At 38.3% G+C, this 20,344-nt stretch overlaps 1 protein-coding gene and 1 long non-coding RNA gene across 2 annotated transcripts; one reads left to right on the forward strand and one right to left on the reverse strand.

The window, feature by feature from the left end:
- Window positions 1-3,273: 3,273 nt before the first annotated feature.
- LOC139193145 (uncharacterized mitochondrial protein AtMg00860-like) lies at window positions 3,274-3,912 on the forward strand. Its single transcript, XM_070816120.1, has one exon. It carries the CDS (start codon window positions 3,274-3,276, stop codon window positions 3,910-3,912), a length of 639 nt encoding a protein of 212 aa, XP_070672221.1.
- A 7,451-nt stretch (window positions 3,913-11,363) lies between these two features.
- LOC139192824 (uncharacterized) lies at window positions 11,364-14,728 on the reverse strand. Its single transcript, XR_011577246.1, has 5 exons — window positions 13,124-14,728; window positions 12,611-12,849; window positions 12,288-12,506; window positions 12,073-12,164; window positions 11,364-11,877 (listed from the first exon to the last, which is right to left on the reverse strand). It is a non-coding gene; the product is annotated as an uncharacterized lncRNA (long non-coding RNA).
- Between the last annotated feature and the right edge of the window lie 5,616 nt (window positions 14,729-20,344).

Genomic DNA, 20,344 nt, shown 5'->3' on the forward strand with positions numbered 1-20,344 from the left:
TTTACAGTATTTGAAGAATCTAAAGTTAGTGATTATTATGAAATGGCTTTTTAGCCAAAATGAACTTTGAGATTGACATAAATCTTCATTTTGGTCTCTCAAATTTAAAATCAATAGAACTAATCCCTGAGTTTGTCTATCGTCAATTTTTTTATCATCCCATGAAAAATCTCCCTAAAAAAAGATAAAATGACCAAAATACCCTCAAATTTTGTTAAATCATTTTGGCCCAATGCTTATTGAATTGAGAGAACTTTTGTCATTTTGGTCCTTAATTAATAGAGATTTTTTTTAGGAACGACCAAAATGATTGATGGTGGACAAACTTAGGAACCACTTCTATCGATTTTAAATCTTAAGGACAGAAATTGAGAGTTATACCAATCTCAGAGACTATTTTAACTAAAAAATCTTATAAAATTTATACTCATGATTATGAAAATAGAGCTTTTATTGGCGGGATAGTGTTTCAAAATTTATCGAGCAAGATTTTGCTCTGACTACTAGGCTGCAATATGGCAGAGTGCTGAACGTAGGACATAAGAGTGCCAAATAATGGCGATTTGAAACTAAAGTACTCTATGCGAATGTCATGGTATCCAAAAAACAATAAATGCATGATAAGGATGATTTGCCGAAATTAGATCTTTTGTCCATGCTACATTTTGTCACTTTTGGGTTGATCCAAGTGTAAAGGTAACGGACCTTTACTTGCATATGGCCGATAATTTGATAATGTTCAATGAACATTCCTGAGGAACTTTGTCGTTTGAGAACACCCGCAATGCCCTTTTATTTGCTTCCAAGAGCACGAATGATGATGATGATGGTGACAACAATTATGTTGCAGAGTCTATTTATAATGATGGTAGTGTTCAAGACGAGGGTATAGGCAAGGCTAAGGCCAAGGGCAATATAAAAGTCAACAAATCGAAAAATAAGAGAAAGAGCAAGGGCAAAAGTCCAAGTCTGATAAGATGCTGTGTATGATGACAAATCAGCACGGTTGTATTGGTGAGTTGGCAGTGCTGATTAGGATAAACAAAAATTAGTTGGGATTGTTGGTTGTTATGGGGTTGTTAGAGAGTGACTTAGTGGGAAAGCTACCCAGTCACTATATAAGGAAAGACTGTAAGAAGAAAGGGGTTGTTGAAAATGTTATTACAGTAATAAGAAATACATCCTTCACTATACATTAAGTAGAAGCAGAGCGTGGGGGGTTGTATCATTGGTATTAGCACCAGTGCCTTCGATCCTCCTCAATCCTTCTCCTGTATGACTCGCATGGGTTCCAAAAGAACAATAGAGTCGAGCGTTTCCAAGCTTGAATCTTTGTTTGAAGATTTTCAGAAGGAATTCAACGAATCGCGTCCAGAATCCCGAGCAACAACTGAATTGATCATGCAGCAACTGCAATCCTTATCAACAAAAGAGAGTGGGGCGTTTGGGGAATCCTCTGAAGCAACTCATCCTGATCCCAATTTTCCACTGGGTATGAACCCTAATTTCACATCCAATCTCAATTGCACGGATACAAATTAGCAATTTTTTCCTCAAAATCCGCCGTTCATTAAGATGGATTTTCCTCGTTTTGGTGATGGTGATGAACCCTTATCTTAGATCTATGAGACCGAACATTATTTTGATTTCTTCAGTATCGACGATTCCAAGAAAGTCAAGATGGCTTCTTTTCATTTGAAGGGAGAACCTCTTTAATGGTTTCAATGGGCGAATTGGGTAGTCAATTACCCCAAATGGGAGGATTTCACAGCAGCTTTATGTCAGGAGTTCGAACCATCAAAATTTGAAGATTCAGCAAAGAGCTTGGTCAAATTGAGACAATTTGGGACATTGCGGGACTACATTATGGAATTTAGGCATTTGGCAAATCGCACATCGGATATCAATCTTTCCTTGCTGAAATCTTGCTTCATTGGCGATCTCAAAGAAGAATTGCGTCATGATGTCAAAATCTTGAAGCCCAGAAATGTTCTTGAAGCCACTGCCTATGCACAACAGATTGATGCCAAGCTAGCAGATTTGAAGGTTAACCCTTTTACTCATTCTTCTGGTAATTCTTCCTTTTGTGCACCTTTATAGAATGTGGGTAATGTGCCCGTAGGAGATAGCAAGATTAAAACTGAGGCTGTTAGGAGATTAACCCTTGAGGAAGTTAAATATTGTAGAAAAAATGGGTTGCGTTTTCATTATAAGGAAAAATATTCCAAATGGCATTCTTGTGAGAAGAAACATTTATTACTCGTTGATATTCAAACTGTGTATGACACTGATAGTTATGAGGATGAGAACTTAGAAGCTGAAATAACATATTGTGCTCTTTTCGATACTCCTGCACCTAAATCCATCAAGACTATGAAAGTGTTGGGTTGCATAAAAAATTGTCCTGTAGTAATCCTCATTGATTTTGGTAGCTCTCACAACTTCATTGACTCGTCCTTGGTGAAAAAAATTAAAGGTCATCTGGACACATCTCACTCTTTTAGTGTTAAGGTTGCTGATGGTGGGAAAGTGAACATAATTGGATCATTAGGAGCAGTTTCTCTTAAAATTAAAGATTATGTTACTGACTTGTATGCTATAGCGATTAGTGGTTGTGACATTGTTTTGGGTGTTCAATGGTTACGAATGCTTGGACAAGTTGTTTGGGATTTTGACAAAATGTATATGAAGTTCAAGAAGGGTAACTCCACTTATTGTCTCTCTAGCCCTGAAACTCCTAATGAGCACATTCAAGATATCTCTGTTTTTCAAATGGAGAAACTTTTGCAACACGAGTCTTCTATCAGAGCTCTTCAAACTGAAGATATTGTGTAGCATCAACACTCACTGATCAATAGTCTCAGGAATTGCACTAGCTATTGTAGGAATTTGAGTTGGTTTTCTTACCTTCAACCACTTTACCTCCTCATAGGTTCCATGATCATCGAATACCATTATTAGAAGGTAGTAAGCCACCAAGTATGAGGCCTTACAGGTATGGGCCTTTACAGAAGATATAAATAGAGAAATGTGTGCAGGAATTGTTAGACACTGGGTTTATCCAAGTAAGCAATAGTCCATATTCGTCCCCAGTTATCTTAGTCAAGAAGAAGGAGGGAACATGATGAATGTGTATGGACTATAGGAGGCTTAACTTGATTACAATAAAAGATAAGTTTCCTATTCCTTTAATTGATGAGTTACTTGATGAATTGTTTGGGGCTCGGTTCTTTTTCCAAATTAGACCTGCAACTTGGTTATCACCAAATCAGAATGCATTTAAATGACATCGAGAAAACGACTTTCCGAACACACGATGGGCATTATGAGTTTCTGGTTATGCCTTTTGGCTTAACCAATGCTCTAACAACATTTCAGTGTCTCATGAATGAGATTCTCAGGCCCTATCTTCGAAGGCTTATTCTGGTTTTCTTTGATGATATTCTTGTTTATAGCAGTTCTTGGGAATCTCACTTGACTCATCTTCGAGTGGTTTTTCAGTTGTTAAAAGAACACACCTTGTTTGTGAAGAAATCCAAGTGTGCTTTTGGACAATCTATAGTGGAATATCTTGGTCACATTCTCTCTAAGGATGGGGTTGCAGTTGATCCATGTAAACTGGAAGCCATTGCAAATTGGCCCGTACCTACATCAGTAAAGGCACTTCAAGGATTTTTAGGATTGACAAGGTATTATAGGAAGTTTATTCTTGGTTTTGGAAAGATCATCAGTCCCCTAACAGTTTTAACTAAGAAAGATAATTTCCATTGGACTCCAGAGGCAACCACTGCATTTAATCAGTTGAAGACAGCTATACTTTCTCCACATGTGTTGGGACTTCCTGATTTTACACAGCCATTTATTATTGAGAGTGATGCATCTGGATTTGGGATTGGCACTGTGTTACAATAGCATGGGAGACCTATTGCCTTTACCAGTAAAGCTCTTAGTCTACGAAATCAGTCACTATCTGCATATGAGAAAGATGATGGCCATTATTCATGCAGTGAAGAAATGGCAATCTTACTTGATGGGGAGACACTTTATAATTAGAACTGATCATCATAGGCTTAAATTTTTCTTGCAAAATTGAGCTCACACTTCATTTCAACAAAAATGGGTTTCAAAGTTATTGGGTTTCGATTATAAGATTCAGTATAAACAAGGTTGTGATAATCAAGTGGCTAATGCTCTTTCAAGATTACCTGTTGATATTAAAGCTCAGAATTGTAATATGGAATTGGTTGCTATTTCCTACCCTTATCTCAGTTGGATGGATGACTTGAGGAGGGATCTTGAGCAAGATACTTGGATTGTGACAAAAATCCAAGAAGTATTACAGATTATTGATTCAACTGTGCTCAGTAACTTGAAATACAAGGTAGACAATGGGTTTTTGAGATACAAAGGCAGAATAATATTAAGTTCTACTAGTTCTTAGAGACACAAGATCATTGCAGAACATCATTATAGTGCTATTGCTAGCCATGCGAGGTTCCTTAAAACCTATAAAAGACTATCTCAGTCCTTTTATTGGGTAGGCATGAAAAAGGACACCAAGGAGTTGGTAGCCAATTGTACAACTTGTCAGCAACAAAAAATGAGACATTGGCTCCTGCATGATTACTCCAATCATTGCCTATCCATTCTTGGGTATGGACAGACATTTCTATGGATTTCATCATTTGGGTAGTTGTAGACAAACTATCAAAATATGCTCACTTCCTTGCTCTTTCCCATCCTTATACTGCGACCTTGATGGCCAATCTGTTTGTTGAGCACATCTTTAAACTTCATGGCATGCCTACTTCGATAATATCAGATCGAGACCTAATCTTGATAAGAAAATTTTGGAAGGAGTTCTTTGCCCTGTAAGGATCATCTATGTGTTTTAGCTCGGGTTACCATCCTCAGACAGATGGTCAAACCGAGGTGGTTAGCAGGTGTTTGGAAACATATTTGAGGTGCTTTTGTAGCCTACAACCCAAGAAGTGGTCTACTTGGTTATCTTGGGCAGAGTACAGTTATAACACTATTTTCCACACAGCAACTAAGTTTTGTCCTTATGAAGTGGTTTATGGACAACCACCACCTGAGATTCCAATATATGAGACAGGTACTACAAAGCTTGATATGGTTGATAGATGATTGCAAGAGCAAAACAAGATCTTATCTCTATTAAAGGAAAACTTACTGGCTGCTTAAAATCGGATGACTGTTCAGGCTAATAAGCACAAAACTGAGAAGGTCTTTCAAATAGGTGATTTAGTGTATTTGAGGTTGGTTTCGTATCAGCATTTATCTTTGGCTTAACATCATTTTCACAAGCTCCAACCTAGATTCTATGGGCCTTTTGAGGTGTTGGCTAAGATAAGACTGGTTGCTTATAGACTCAAATTGCCAGAGAATTAGAAATTACACCCAGTTTTTCATGTTTTTTTTATCTCAAGAAGCATCTAGGACCTAACATTCAGCCTACAGTCTAGTTACCAACCATCACGGATGCAGGAATACTACGAGACGTTCCAGCATCAATTTTAGAGATGAGGTTAATAAAAAAATGAGCTACTACAGCAATTGAAGTCTTGGTCCAGTGGCAGAATCATGCTCCAGAAGAGGCAACTTGGGAGAACTACTCTGAATTGAAGTCTAGATTTCCTATGGTGTCCTAATTATGATGTGTCGATTCTCTGTTGCTTTGTAATCCTTTTGTGTTTTTTAAATCTTATGTTCCAAGCCTTATTTTGAAAGGGGTATTGATATGATGCTGTGTATGATGACAAATCAGCACAGTTGTATTGGTGAGTTGGTAGTGCTGATTAGGATAAACAGAAATTAGTTGGGATTGTTGGTTGTTATGGGGTTGTTAGAGAGTGACTTAGTGGGAAAGCTACCCAGTCACTATATAAGGAAAGACTGTAAGAAGAAAAGGGTTGTTGAAAATGTTATTACAGTAAGAAGAAATGCATCCTTCACTGAGAACCAGTGACACCATATGCTCATATCAATTTCAAACTCCACATATTTAAACGCATGACACTTAAGATGAAGTCAAAGGTTGTAACGGGCTTGGGGTGTTGGCTAACAAATGAAGGTAAGGGAAAACAAACGTTCTTAAAGCAATAGCAAATAAAATAATGAACTTAAACTTAGAATTCACTTAGATTGCAGAAATCAACTTTTAGACGTAAGGGAAAGATTTAAACAACTCTTAGGGTCAAATTCAACTTTTTTTTTTTTTTTTTTTAATCACCCGTGCAGCGTGGGGTTGTATCAAAGTCAATGTCGAGGAGAAGGGAAAAGCAGAGGCAAAGGAGAAGGGTGGAAGGAAAAAGCAAAGATATGGTTGGAGTTTAGGAGGGTTTAGCGATAGATTCCAGCAAATGCAGTGTGAGGAACTCATAATCCTTGTGAATAATATCACCATTTAAGAGATTATCAGTTCTTCGTAAGCTTGTGACTAGGTGGCACGACCTAAAATGGTCATAATAGTTAAATGTTGTAATAAACATACAAGTCATTCTCACATGGCATTACCACAAACATGATACATATGTAGGAATAACCTGACCTAAACATTACAAAAAATATGGCCAGCGTGCACAAAAAGTTATTTGTGCCCTATTAGGTCAAAGGGCACCAACATATGTGTCCATAGAGCAATGGTAAAGCGTGCCCTTTGATTAGAGGGCAGCGCGCTACTACATATGGAACGACATTCTCGTCCGAAGATCATACACCAGACCACATCTCCATTGCCTAGCGCCTCCCGATAACCTGAAGGTTCTAAGCTCAATCCACGAAGGCATTTGTGGAAATCACTCCGAAGGCCGATCCTTAGCTCAGAAGGCTTTTAACACAGGCTACTACTGGCCTACCATGCACCAAGATGCTAAGGAGTTAGTACAAAAGTGCAACCGCTGCCAACGCTACAAGCTGGTACCAGCACTGTCTGCCAACGAACTTCACCTGCAGATGAGTCCTTGACTATTCATGTAGTGAGCAATTGACTTGGTAGGGCCAATGTCGCCCGCTACTGGGGGTAGAGGCATGATGATTATGGCAATCAATTACTTCACTAAATGGGTAGAGGCAAAGCCCATGACAACCACGACTCAGACGGACATAGAGCGCTGCATACGGAGGAACATCATTTGCCGATTTGGCATCCTTTACTCCATCATCACCTACAACAGCCTGTAATTCATGGGCAAAGATTTGGTGAAGTTCTTCCAAAAGTATGGCATCAAGCAACACATGTCCACGCCAAGATATCCTCAAGGCAATGGGCAGGCCGAAACATCCAACAAGACAATCCTTGACTGCCTCAAGAAATCCCTCTCCGACAAAAAGGGAAAATGGCCAGACGAACTCCCCGGATGTCTATGGGCATATCGCACCACTAAAAGACGAGCAACCAGTGAGACTCCCTTCTCTTTGGCATTTGGTTTGAAAGCAATCATTCCTCCCAACATTATTGTGCCAAGTATCAGCACTCTATTGCCAAGCATTAAGCAGAACAGTAAGGAGATGGCCACAAGTTTAGATCTGGCAGAGGAGAAGCGCGGGCAGGCCATTACCCGCATCGCAACCTACCAGCAGCAACTCTTCTCCAGTTACAACAAAAGGGCCAAGATCCGACAGTTCCAACCTGGAGATCTAGTTCTAAGAAAAGCCTTCATCATTGCCCGCAGAGAAGGCTCCAAAAAGATGGATCCCATTTAAGAAGGTCCGTATAAGATCAGCAGAATAGGCGACAATGGTAATTACACCTTCGCCACCATGAATGACAAAGAGATTGAAAAGCAGTGGAAAACCTACAATCTGAGGAAGTACCATGTGTGACCTCTTACTACATCAAAGTCTCAAGAACTCAAGCAGGTCAAAGAACACCACCTCGCGAGCCGACGATTATCCAGTTGTTATGCAGTCTCTACTTTACAGCTAAATGCTTCGTTCATTTCACTCGTTTTTCAATGAGGAATTCAAAAGTAATTTACAACTTGGCTCAACTACATGCTTACAACAACTGATCTCACCTGTACTTAAAAGAAGATTGCGCCCTTCTTAGGGACTCATTGCAGGAATTGCACCCCTCGAGTGACTAACCATACTTTTCAGTACGAGAGGGTAAACCAATTCCCTGACACCCACATGGGTCTGCTCTCCAAAGGGGAGGATAAACTCTACACTTCAAATATCCAGACATGGATGGGTTGGGCAACCCTAGAATAATTAAATGCATGATGGCTTGCGCCGGGATTTCTAAAAGTAGCCACAATGGTCTTTTTCAAGGCTTAGCTAACTGAAGGATTTTGGGTCTCTTGGCCTGGAACCCTAAAGCTGCTACCGAGTGCACTAAGGTAGCCTACGGTTTCCAGAAAACTGTCTATGACTTACCTTTCGAGAAGTAAGCCGCGCTAAACTTAAACAACCGCAGGTTTCCATGAGAGGTTAAAACAAGTTAGCGTGCATATCCGAAGCTTTATCCACTGTCGACATACTACGCAGTCGATAAACTTCACCTCTGCCAAGCGCTAAATCACCTACAGCAAGTCTTAAAGTGTTGTGATACTTGTTACATAACTTACAGAATTGGAGAAAGTCAAGGTTAACAACCTAGTGGTTACGCGAACTTGTCTACTTCTGTAAGTAATGCGTCTGGCTGCCAACCCTATGGTTAATAACTTTGCAAAGTTCTACACCAACACCTACAACTACATAGGCTACGTAGGCTTGTTTGCTTATAGAAAAGTAGCACGCCTGCCACTAGTATATAAAGTTTAAGGTTAATGCACAAACTATAGAAGCGAAGATGGAGAAAAGCGAAGGAAACAAGTTTATTAAATTTTCTAGCAAAATTGATAAACAACTAGCAAAGACCGAAGGAGTTCAAGAAAAATAAAAAGAAATAAGGAAAATAAAGAAAATCCTAAAGACTACTTAGAAGACTACATGTCAGCAGCTTGGACGATCTATGACTACTCGGTCGTCACGCCTTCAACAGTCGCTGCACCCTCAACAGCAGCACCATCCGACGCTTCACCCCCGACTACTGCAGCTCGGGCATCAGCTTCTCCTACTACCTCACCAATAGAAGCCTCGAAAGTGAAGGCGAGCAAGTCTTTCGGAGAAATGTAGAAGGTCTCGAAGTCTTTACCAGAAAACTCAAAGTCAGACGACCGTCTAAAGAGATGGTCTACATAACCCAGCTTATAGAAATCAGCTTGAAGCAGCATGAAGATGAAGCAAGCAACGAAAGACGATCCTTTGCACGGGCAAGATGTAGAAGATTACTAGAGGACGGGGAACAAATATCTTCTAAGCTTTCTCTCTCTTGTAGGGTAAAATAAATTTTTCTCCAAAGTTGATTTAATAATCCACTTGAGGTGGACTTAAATAGGCTTTGAGAGAAATTTATTTCCCTTTCCAAGGATCTAATTTCCTATTGAAGAGAATCTACATCAAAATAGGAAACAATCCTATGTTTCCTAAAGCAAGAAGATCTCTACACCTGCTACCCTTTCCTGCGAGCAGCCCAACAGGTGTGGGGGCATTTGTAGAGCAAAAAATAATCAAGAAGAATTGGAGGCGACACGTGGATTTTTGGATAAAAAGGACAAGATTACCCTTGAGGCACACCAGGATTTCTACACGCATGCAGTATGCAATCATCCCCCAATCAAGTCAAAAGTGCCCAAAATAGGTATTTATTCAAAACCTATTTCATCTATCCTCATCAAATCTTCTCCACAAGGTAACCCCCAAATCATTCCTATCTAATTATATTAATTAGCTAATTAATTGATTTATTATCCAATTAATTTATTAATTAGCTAACAAACCATGAATCTCACCCAAAAAACCATCCAAGTGGCCGGTCCCCATCCTCCCAAAGGGGCCGGCCACACCCTTATAAATACAATCTCATTTTCTCCAAAACTCAATTCCAACTCTCTTGCAAAATTCTCTAAATTCTCTAAACACTTTTTGCTCAAAATTCTAACTTTGGCATCAGAGGTTCTTCGGCCAAAGCCCCCCCCCCCATTCATTGTGGGCACGTGAGGCTCTTGGCCTTGACCTAAGGTGTTATTTGTTTTGTAGGTGCAATTTTGTCCAAGTAGAAGGAAGAAATTTGCATCCATACCGACTGCCCGGGCGGCGTTGGGGATTGACCTCTCACATTGACCAAATGAGGAGGCAGAGCAGAGACCACTAATGGCCAAGCGCGATGACATTTGTAAAAAAAATATAAAAAAAAATAATCATAGTTTCACATTTTTCTTACAATTTCACATATTTCTAGAATTTTACCAAATTTTCATATTTTCCTACAAAATTTCAAATATTTCCTACTGTTTCAAATATTTCTACAATTTTACCAACTTAAACATATTTCCTACAATTTCCCATATTTGTATAGTTCCACCCAATTTAAACATATTTCCTACAATTTCATATATTTCTAGAATTTTACCAAATTTTCATATTTTCCTACAAATTTCACAAATTTTCAAATATTTCCTACAATGTCACATATTTCTACAATTTTACCAAAATTAAACATATTTCCTACAATTTTCACATATTTCTACAATTTTACCCAATTTTCATATTTTTCTACAAATTTCACAAGTCCACATATTTCTACCACCTAAATGTTTCACTTTACAACATAAAATAACTACCTATGAACACCTAAAACCACCTATGAATACCTAAAACCACTACCTCGTCCCCCTACCCCACCACCACCATACCCTCCCCCATCCCCCCTCCAATACTGTGCCTCATCCCCCACCACCCACCCCGTCCCCCTGCCCATCCCACCACCATGTCCCCTTACACTACTAAATTAAACAGTTTACACGACGAGGAAGATTTTGTCGCGCAAATCATTATTAGGTCGCACAAAATCTATGGCGACCAGAAACTCGTCGCACGTATTTTGTCGCGCAAAGGTCGTGAAAAAAGACATTGTGCGGCGAACAATTTCAAACTCGTCGCGCAAAAAAAAATTGTGCGACGCTTTATTACTCGTCGCACTAAAGTTATATGGACGAAGGTTTTCGTCGTACGATATAAAAGGGTACAAGTGCGCTTTGTGACTAGTTCATCTCGAAAAGTTTGCACGACGAAAAATGTTAGAGGCGCGTGGTAATGTGCGACGAAGTTATAAGACGCGCTTAATTTTGCGCGACGACTTGTCAACGTCGCGCAAGTGTAATTTTTATCAATAAATAAATAAATAGAATAAAAGGAAAATAAAAAAAAAAAAGATTTCATACTAATGACAAAAAAAAAAGCAAATAATGAATAAAAAACAATTTTTATTTATAATATAAATAAAACTGTACGTACAAATATAAAGTTTTAAAAGAAGCAAGAACAAAACTATGAAAAAAAAGCAGAAAAATCTATAGGAATGTCGTTCGAAGGATCTTGCTGCTGGTTGGGGACGGGGTCGGAGGTCGACGAGCCTGATTGCTATGCTTGCTTGGTGTGGAAGGGCTGTGAGGGCGATGGTGCAGAAAAACCTAGGAGATGTATTATGGAGGAACTGAGGGCTTGTACAAGCATCGACATTTAAGACTTGTACGATGCCAGCTCACTCCTTAGGCCAGGGACTTCTTGCGTCAAAGTCGTAACCTGGCTCTTTGACTGCGAGGATGACGAGGCTCTACTCTCCTGCCGCCTAGCATTTCCCATCCCTCAACAATAAGTCCCTGGCCTCCGACCGAAAGTCTGGTCCAACGTCTCTGTCACAATGTGAAACCCTACATCCTCAGGGGGATCCACATACTCAATTGGCATGTCCGAGGGAAGCTGGGAGGCGGACTCTTGAAGCACCGACTGACTCTTTTCCACCATAGTTGCCTGTGAAAAACAAACATGGATTATTAATAGAAAACAATTTGAAATAATTTGTATAAAAGTTGAATGTATAAGAAATTACTTACATGAATGGACTCGGTCAACTCATTCCCACGCCGAAGATAAGGAAAATGTTAGTAAGAAAAAAATATATATTAGTGGCATTTTAAAATTGGAAATGAAAGATGTAATATATACCTTCCGTTGTGCCTCCATTCTATAAGAGAAAGGCCTCGAACCCGAATGGTGGAGAAGAGTTTTCTTCTCCCGATTGATCTTGTTGCCTTCTTCTGTTATAAAAAAAAATAAACGTATTAGTTGTAATACTTAAAGAAAATTAAAAAAAATAATAATAAACATTAGTAAAAATTAAAAAAAAAGTAAAATGAAAGAAGTCGTAATTAAAAACGCACCACATAGCCCGGCTCCTGAAAATGACCGCAAAGCCAAACCCAACTATTTTGTCAGTCCTCCAACTCCTTCGGACAACCCTCCTCGAGAGCGACCTGCGGATCATCAAATTGCTGGAAACATTGGTGCACGTCACTCTTCCACTGCTTGTAGTGTTCGAAGAAAAGCCGATTGAGGTACGCGAACATGTCCTCGTCCATGTCGTCCAAATTGTAGTTTGTCTGCAATGTAACAAACATTTTGAAAGTATTAGTAATAAAAGACAGTAATAAATATAAATATATAAATTTTACATGAAAAGCATTAAAAAGGTAACGCTACTTACGGACAATTGGTTGCGCACCGTGTTCTTTGTCTCCTCTGGCATCGCCTTCCAAGGCTTCCACCGCATAGGGCAAAAGGTCCGCACGATATGCCCAATGTCATGGACCAATGCACTATGCTGCTCCGCCGTTGGTGCCGCCCGATGTTGCTCATCGTATCCGATTGGGATACGACTGTTTATCACCCGGGTGACCTTGGCCGTCTTCAATTGCAGACAAGGTCACCGGGTGTTTTTCTTCGCTGCAAAGAGATGAAAAATTAATCATTAACCCAAAACTAATAAAAAAATCCTACTAAAATTTCAGCATAACCTCCCCTATAATTAAAACATTTCCCAAAACCCTGAAAATAACATAAACAATATACGCATCCAACACAATGATCACAACAATTAATAAAAGGTTCGGAACGATGACAACTTTTTAATCCTTACATAACATAACTTAACAAATTGAACCTAAAATAATAAAATTCAGTTAACATGGGAATGAGGAAGTGAATTAGGATTGTATACATGGCCGTGTACCCGAGGCATCGGTTGTGGATCTCGATGGCGAGATCTGGTCCGTAGTGTGGGGGCGCCAGTGAGTACATCGGGCGCTAACAGGCAACGCCACCGAAGAAGTCAACGATGCCTGCGCCTGTGGGACTGGATGACCAACTGGGTCAACCGGATTGACCGGCCTATGGTCCATCTCTGCCGGAGTAGTGGCGGCAGTAGTAGGTGTAGTCATCGGACTAGGTGTAGAAGTCATCGCCCTCTGGTTCTAATGAGGTTTGACATCTACAAAATTGGAAATCAATTTGTTTCGTACACAAAGATTTAACTTACCGTACACATGCTAATAATTTCAACTTAAATTTAAAACGAAATTTAAAAACCCTAATTCTAAACCCAATTCAAGTTTGGCAGAAACAAAACTTAAAACTGATATACTATACACAAACTAATCAATTCATATAGGATATAAACCCAGCAATTATAACTTATAAGAAGAAACTAGCATAAGGGAGTAGTTGGAGGCAAAATCTAGTATGTACATGCTCTGTGTGTGTTAGGGAATTCAAGTGACAAATAAGCCACAAGCTAGCAATTTGGCTCCTCGAGGGTAGGTAGAAACCAAGAACATGCACCAAAGTTAATGGATGGAAACAAAAAAGTATGGCACGTATTCAACAATAACCAGGGATGCAAGCATCATAGCCAGAAAAAGAAAGCATTAGGCATCTTAGGAGTTACAAAGTCCAATATATCACGCCAATACACACAACAGGTGCTATAACACAATTAAAACAAAGGGAAGAGGATAACTGATAACCTTCTTTGCATCTCCCTAGAAGCAGAGATGATAACCTTCTATTTTCAAAAATCAAAGCACAGTATTGGTCAATGAATACAATCAGAAAACCAATGAAAAGAGAGTAACCAAAACATCTAATTCTAATATGTAAGCTCTCATCAAATGAACCTTAAAAAAGCAAGTCAACCACAACAATATCAAAATCCATGGGACTACTTTCGAGTAGACCACTTGAACTTGAAGTCAAACAACAATACTAGAAAGCAATGGAAGGTAATAAAATTATGGAAATAGTAATTAAAATTACCATAAAGTAATGCAAGTGACCAAAGTGTACGTCCAAAAGCTAGTGAATTTTTCTCCTAAAAATTGAAAAAATCAAGAATGACAATCTTATCATATGAAAGTATTTTCGTTAAAGAATGACATTATTAGCAATGAAAGTATTCATTGACAAAAAACCTCACCCGGTATCCAAAAAAGATAAACAAATTTCTTCAAGAGAGCAAACAAATACCCATCTAGAATATAAGAACTTACAACACAATATCATTCTCTAGGAAACACAAATTTGGATGAAAAAAAAATCCCAAATTGCTAAACCCTTTCTCTAGAAAACAAAATTTTGAAATATGAAAAATGCCAACTCGCTGAACCCATGTTCTAGATGTGTTCATGTCTGCATATTTTATGAAGAGAGCAACGTGCTATCACAGAGAAAACAAAAACAAAGGGAAGCACATGGAAGTTTACAAAACTAATCTCCGCATGTGCACTTTCCTGAGCACTTGGACATAAACTTGATTGCAGTATGACAATCACCACCAATTTAAGAACCCCTAATTTAAGAACCCTAAATCTAACCCCCAATTTAAGAAAACCTAATCTAACCTCACTGCCCAAAATCGTTCCCCTAATTTAAGACCTAAATCTAACCCCAATTAAGAACCCTAAAAACTCTAATTTAAGAACCTAAATGTAACGCCCAATTTCTGAACCCTAAACTTACCCGACTGCCCTAATTCTAACCCCCAATTTGAAAAAGAAAAAAAAACCAAAAAAAACCCTAATTCTAGCCCCCAATTTGTAAATAAAGAAAATTAAAAATAAAAACTAAAGAGGAAATTACTTATTGGAGACAAAGTCGCGACGGCTGGAGAGAGGGATGGAGAGAAAGATGGAGATACAGAGGAATGAAAAAGAGGGTATAGCGCAAGGAAAAAGGAAGAAGAGGGAAGTGAGGGGAAGAAGGAGGGGGATTAAAATATAGAATCTTGCGCGACTTTGTCACGCAAGGCTAAAAAATAGTTGAGCAAGTTTTTTAAAATTTCCCAAAAAAAAAGCGCCTTAATTGAAATTTCAAACACTTGCGCGACAAATAAATATATTTCGTCGCGTAAATATACTTTGTGCGACGAAATATATGTATTCATCGCCAATATTCCCTCGTAAATTTAAAATAACTGTTAAATCGTGATTTTTTGTTTATAATCGTCGAAAAGTTTTGTACTGTTACTTGATCTCTGAATGTTTGTTTTCTGCGATTTTTGGATTATCCGATCTTGAACCATATACAAATAAGTTTGACGGTTGGATCCTTGAAATTAGTTTCTTACAATGTGTAACCCATCAAAAAGATAGATTCACTAACACTAGAGTTTATTTATACTTTCATTAAGTATAACATAAGATTTTGTGGTATCCACTAGTGTAAATAGTTGAAATTGAAGATCGAATTCATTCATTGTTTTCATATAGGGTAAAGGAGTGTAGCTGTAAAAAAAATCAAAATCGGAGTTAAAATAACGTTAAATCGTGATTTTTTGTTTATAACCGTCGAAAAGTTTTGTACCGTTACTTGATCTCTGAATGTTTGTTTTCTAAGCTTTTTAGCGTATGCGATCTCGAACCATATACAAACAAGTTTGAAGGTTGGATCGTTGAAATTAGTTTCGTACAATGCGTATCCCATCAAAAAGATAGATTCACTAACACAATTTATTTATACTTTCATTAAGTATAACATAAGATTTTGTGGTATCCACTAGTGTAAATAGTTGAAATTGAAGATCGAATTCATTCATTGTTTTCATATAGGGTAAAGGAGTGTAGCTGTAAAAAAAATCAAAATCGGAGTTAAAATAACGTTAAATCGTGATTTTTTGTTTATAACCGTCGAAAGGTTTTGTACCGTTACTTGATCTCTGAATGTTTGTTTTCTAAGCTTTTTAGCGTATGCGATCTCGAACCATATACAAACAAGTTTGACGGTTGGATCGTTGAAATTAGTTTCGTACAATGCGTATCCCATCAAAAAGATAGATTCACTAACACAATTTATTTATACTTTCATTAAGTATAACATAAGATTTTGTGGTATCCACTAGTGTAAATAGTTGAAATTGAAGATCGAATTCATTCATTGTATTCATATAGGGTCAAGGAGTGTAGCTATAAAAAATTATCAAAATCGGAGTTAAAATAACCATTAAATCGTGATTTTTTGTTTCTAACCGTCAAAAAGTTTGTACCATTACTTGATCTCTGAATGTTTGTTTTCTGCGATTTTTGGCATATGCGATCTCGAACATATGCAAACAAGTTTGACGGTTGGATCGTTGAAATTAGTTTCGTACAATGTGTATCCCATAAAAAAGATAGATTCACTAACACTTCGAGTTTATTTATACTTGTATTAAGTATAACATAAGATTTTGTGGTATCCATTAGTTTAGTAGATTTAAATTTATTTATTTTGTACGTATAACATGTGGTATCCAATTTCATAAACTTAAGATTTTGTGGTATCCATTAGTTTACCTTGTGGTATCCAATTTTTTTAAATTTAATTTAATACATATATATATTATAGTATTTAGGGGTATAAAATTGTTAAATTAATGTATATAATTATTATAGTAATTTCTTTTAGGGTTATAAAATTATAAAATTAATATTTTGCTTGTCGTGTCGGGTTATCGGGTCATGTCAGGAATTGCCAGGCCTAGCTTGCACGACCAAAAATTGTTATGCATCACGCAATTATGTTTTAAAATGGTTTTTTAGTTTACAATTTATTATAAAATACAAACATACCAAATTTATTTACAAAGTAATTCACATATAAAATGGGAATTGTTCATACCATCTCTATATAATGCATTAACCATTTCATGTGTTTTACAAAAAAAAGTTACAAATATATTGCCTTAATCTTCATCCGAACTATAATAACTTTCACTTTCGTCGCTATCATCACTTTCAGTGTCTCATTCCTCATCATCGATAGGTACGTCACCATCGTCGTTTGTGCGCACTGGACCATTGTATCGTGGAATATTACCGAGGTCAATTGTGATTGACTGAATCGGTATGTCGATTGAAGATACTCCTTCTATCTGAAATGGTTCTTGGATAAGATTAGTATCTTGGAGTGTTTCCACACCACTTTCCATCGAAGATTCAAGACGTTGGTCAGCAACATTGTCGATGTCGTCGTCAATATGGTCTTGTTCTGGTATAACATACATGTTCCTATGATCCATCTTCAGAACAACTTTCCAACCCCTCCCGACTTTAGGGTCATCTAGATACACAATTTGTTTTGCCATGGTTGCTAAGATGTAAGGGTCGTCATCGTACCAAGTTTTGGTAGTGTTCATTGATAGTAATCCATGATCTCTTTTCACACTTCCATGCCTATTTGGGTTTGTATAAAACCATCGACACTTAAATAGGATCGCTTGGAACCGGTCTTTGTAAAGCAATTGCACGACACTTGTTAGTTTACCATAGAATTCAATGTCTGTACTTTTGCCTCCCCCGGGGACATGAACACCGCTGTTTTGCGTACACAACTTGTCATCTCAGGCACCCGCTAAGAACTTGACGCCGTTGACATGGCAACCCGAGTAAAATTCAACACGAATTGGTCCGAACGCCAAGTTATATAACTCTTCAATGTACGCGGGTGAATTCGATGCTTTCAGTTGATTCACCTAATATTAGACAGACATTTAAATTTGTTAGTTCAAGCAACTTAATTGGTACAATATATATGTCCAATACAAAACACTTCAAACTTACATATTCGATAAACCACTGCGGAAACAATTCATGGTGTTTCTTGGCATACAAATGTGAAGGATGTGCCTGCTTCATTATATTTTCATGCTTGTCTAGGTATGACAGTGTCTCCTCACAATTGTTGAGTATGAACCAATGTGCTACCTCCATGTTCTTATTGGAAAATGACTCACCACAAATTGGATCTCCGAATGGTCGAGCAATTTGGGCAAAAACTGAAAGTTTCTCCTTTCTCACACCCCCGTCATTATTGCGAGGAGGACGATTGAAAGTTGTCTTAACATCCTTTAAATACATTCCACAAAATGTAAACGCCTCATATGCCACCCAAGCTTGTATAATGGATCCTTAGGGCTTCGCTTTGTTTCGTACACTTTTCTTCAAGTCTCCGAGAAGCCTGCCAAAAGAAAACGATACGATACACATATTACTAATTGTAATATATTTAATATTGATTAATAAAAAAGACGAGGAGTATATACCTTTCTATTGGATACATCCATCGAAAGTTGACTGGTCCAGCAAGCAATGCCTCTTCTGGTAAGTGAACCATCACGTGTATCATACTTGTGAAGAAAGATGGAGGAAATATCATCTCAAACTTGCATAGAACTTGCACAATGTCATGGCGCAACTGATTAACGTCCGTTTTTCACAACGTTCTTGACGTCAATTGCGAAAAAATACCGAACAACAACATGATTGGTTTCACTACATTGACTGGCAAGAGATGTCGAATACCCATAGGAAGCAGGCTTTGCAGAACCACATGGCAGTCATGACTCTTTAGGCCAGCTAATTTACCCCCGTCAACGTTCACACAATGCGCGATATTTGAAGAATACCCATTGGGAAACTTTACAGACGATAAAAACTTTAAAAATTCTTTCTTGCATTCAGTTTCATTGAAAAAATTCAAGATCCCTTCTAGCTTTATCATTGTCCCTATTCATCCATAAACCTCATCGTATTCCCATTCGTTCCAAATCAAGACGAGCTTTGATCGTGTCTTTTGTCTTGCCCTCAATATCTAGAATTGTGCTGACCAATGTGTCAAATACATTTTTCTCAACATGCATAACATCGAGGTTGTGTCTCAATTTTAGTTTGGACCAATACGGGAGATAAAAAAACATAGACTTGTGCGTCTAGTTCATATGTGTAGAAGGTCTTGTCCTACTGACATTGGTCCCGAAAAGAGCAAAATCCAAACGGTTAAGCTGTTCCAAAATCTGAGCACCGGACCATTCTCTGGGTCTGAGGCGATGCTCTTTCTCCCCGTCAAACTCTTTATCCTTCTCTCACCACTTGTGGTCCTAAGGCAACCATCTTCGATGATCAAGGTAACAAACTTTTCCGGCGTGCCAACTAGATGTTACGTCTTCCTTGCATACAGGGAATGCCATATAACCCCTAGTGCTCTACCAGGAAACCATTGCATATGCAAGGAAATCGTTCACAGTCCACATCACTGCAGCCCACAGAGTGAACATCATGCCAATACATTTATCGTATGTGCGCACACCGTGTGTCCATAAATCTTTTAGCGCATCCACCAACGGCCGTAAGTATACATCGATTGACCTACCAGGATCCTCAGTTATCAATAGAGTCATCATCATGTATTCATTTTTCGTACATTTCCATGGTGGCAAATTATATGGAAATACGAAAATTTACCAAGTACTGTGGTGTTGGTTTAAAACCTCAAACGGATTAAATTCGTCAGTGGCAAGTCTCAATCTAACGTTACGAGAATCAGCAGTAAACTCGAGGAATGTTCGATCGAACTCTTTCCATGCCTCCCCATCTACAGGATGCCGCATCATATCGTCGTCTTCCCGTTTTTCCTTATGCCATCTCATGTCTGTGGTAGTATGCACTGACATATACAATCGCTGCAACCTTGGTTTCAGGGGCAGATAACGCATAACTTTTTGTGGGATCTTAGTCGTTCTATTATGAGATGTCATTTTGAACCTCGACTCATTGCATACAAGGCATTTATCCAATGCTTTATTCTCTTTGTAGAATAAAATACAATTGTTTTTGCAAGCGTGAATTTTTTCATAACCCAATCCAAGACCATTCAACACCTTTTGCGTGTGTCTATGGTCTTTCGGCAAACAATTGTCCTTCGGAAGCATTCTCTTGAAACCCCCCAAAAAGTAATCGAAATACTGGTTTGATATACGATACTTTATTTTTCCATGCATTAGTTCAACAATGGCCGTGAGAGCGGAAAAGCTCTCACATCCCAGGTATAACTCTTGGTTGGCATTTTTAACAGTATTTCATATTGTTCGAACTCTGCACTGTCCATTGGTGTAGGCACGTCATCTTCCCCT

This window comes from Malus domestica, chromosome 16, assembly GCF_042453785.1.
Source record: "Malus domestica chromosome 16, GDT2T_hap1".
Taxonomy (NCBI): domain Eukaryota; kingdom Viridiplantae; phylum Streptophyta; class Magnoliopsida; order Rosales; family Rosaceae; genus Malus; species Malus domestica.

What these genes read in the sequence shown, in the direction of transcription:
- LOC139193145 (XM_070816120.1), top strand. Translation starts at nt 3,274, where the DNA reads ATGCATTTAAATGACATCGAGAAAACGACTTTCCGAACACACGATGGG.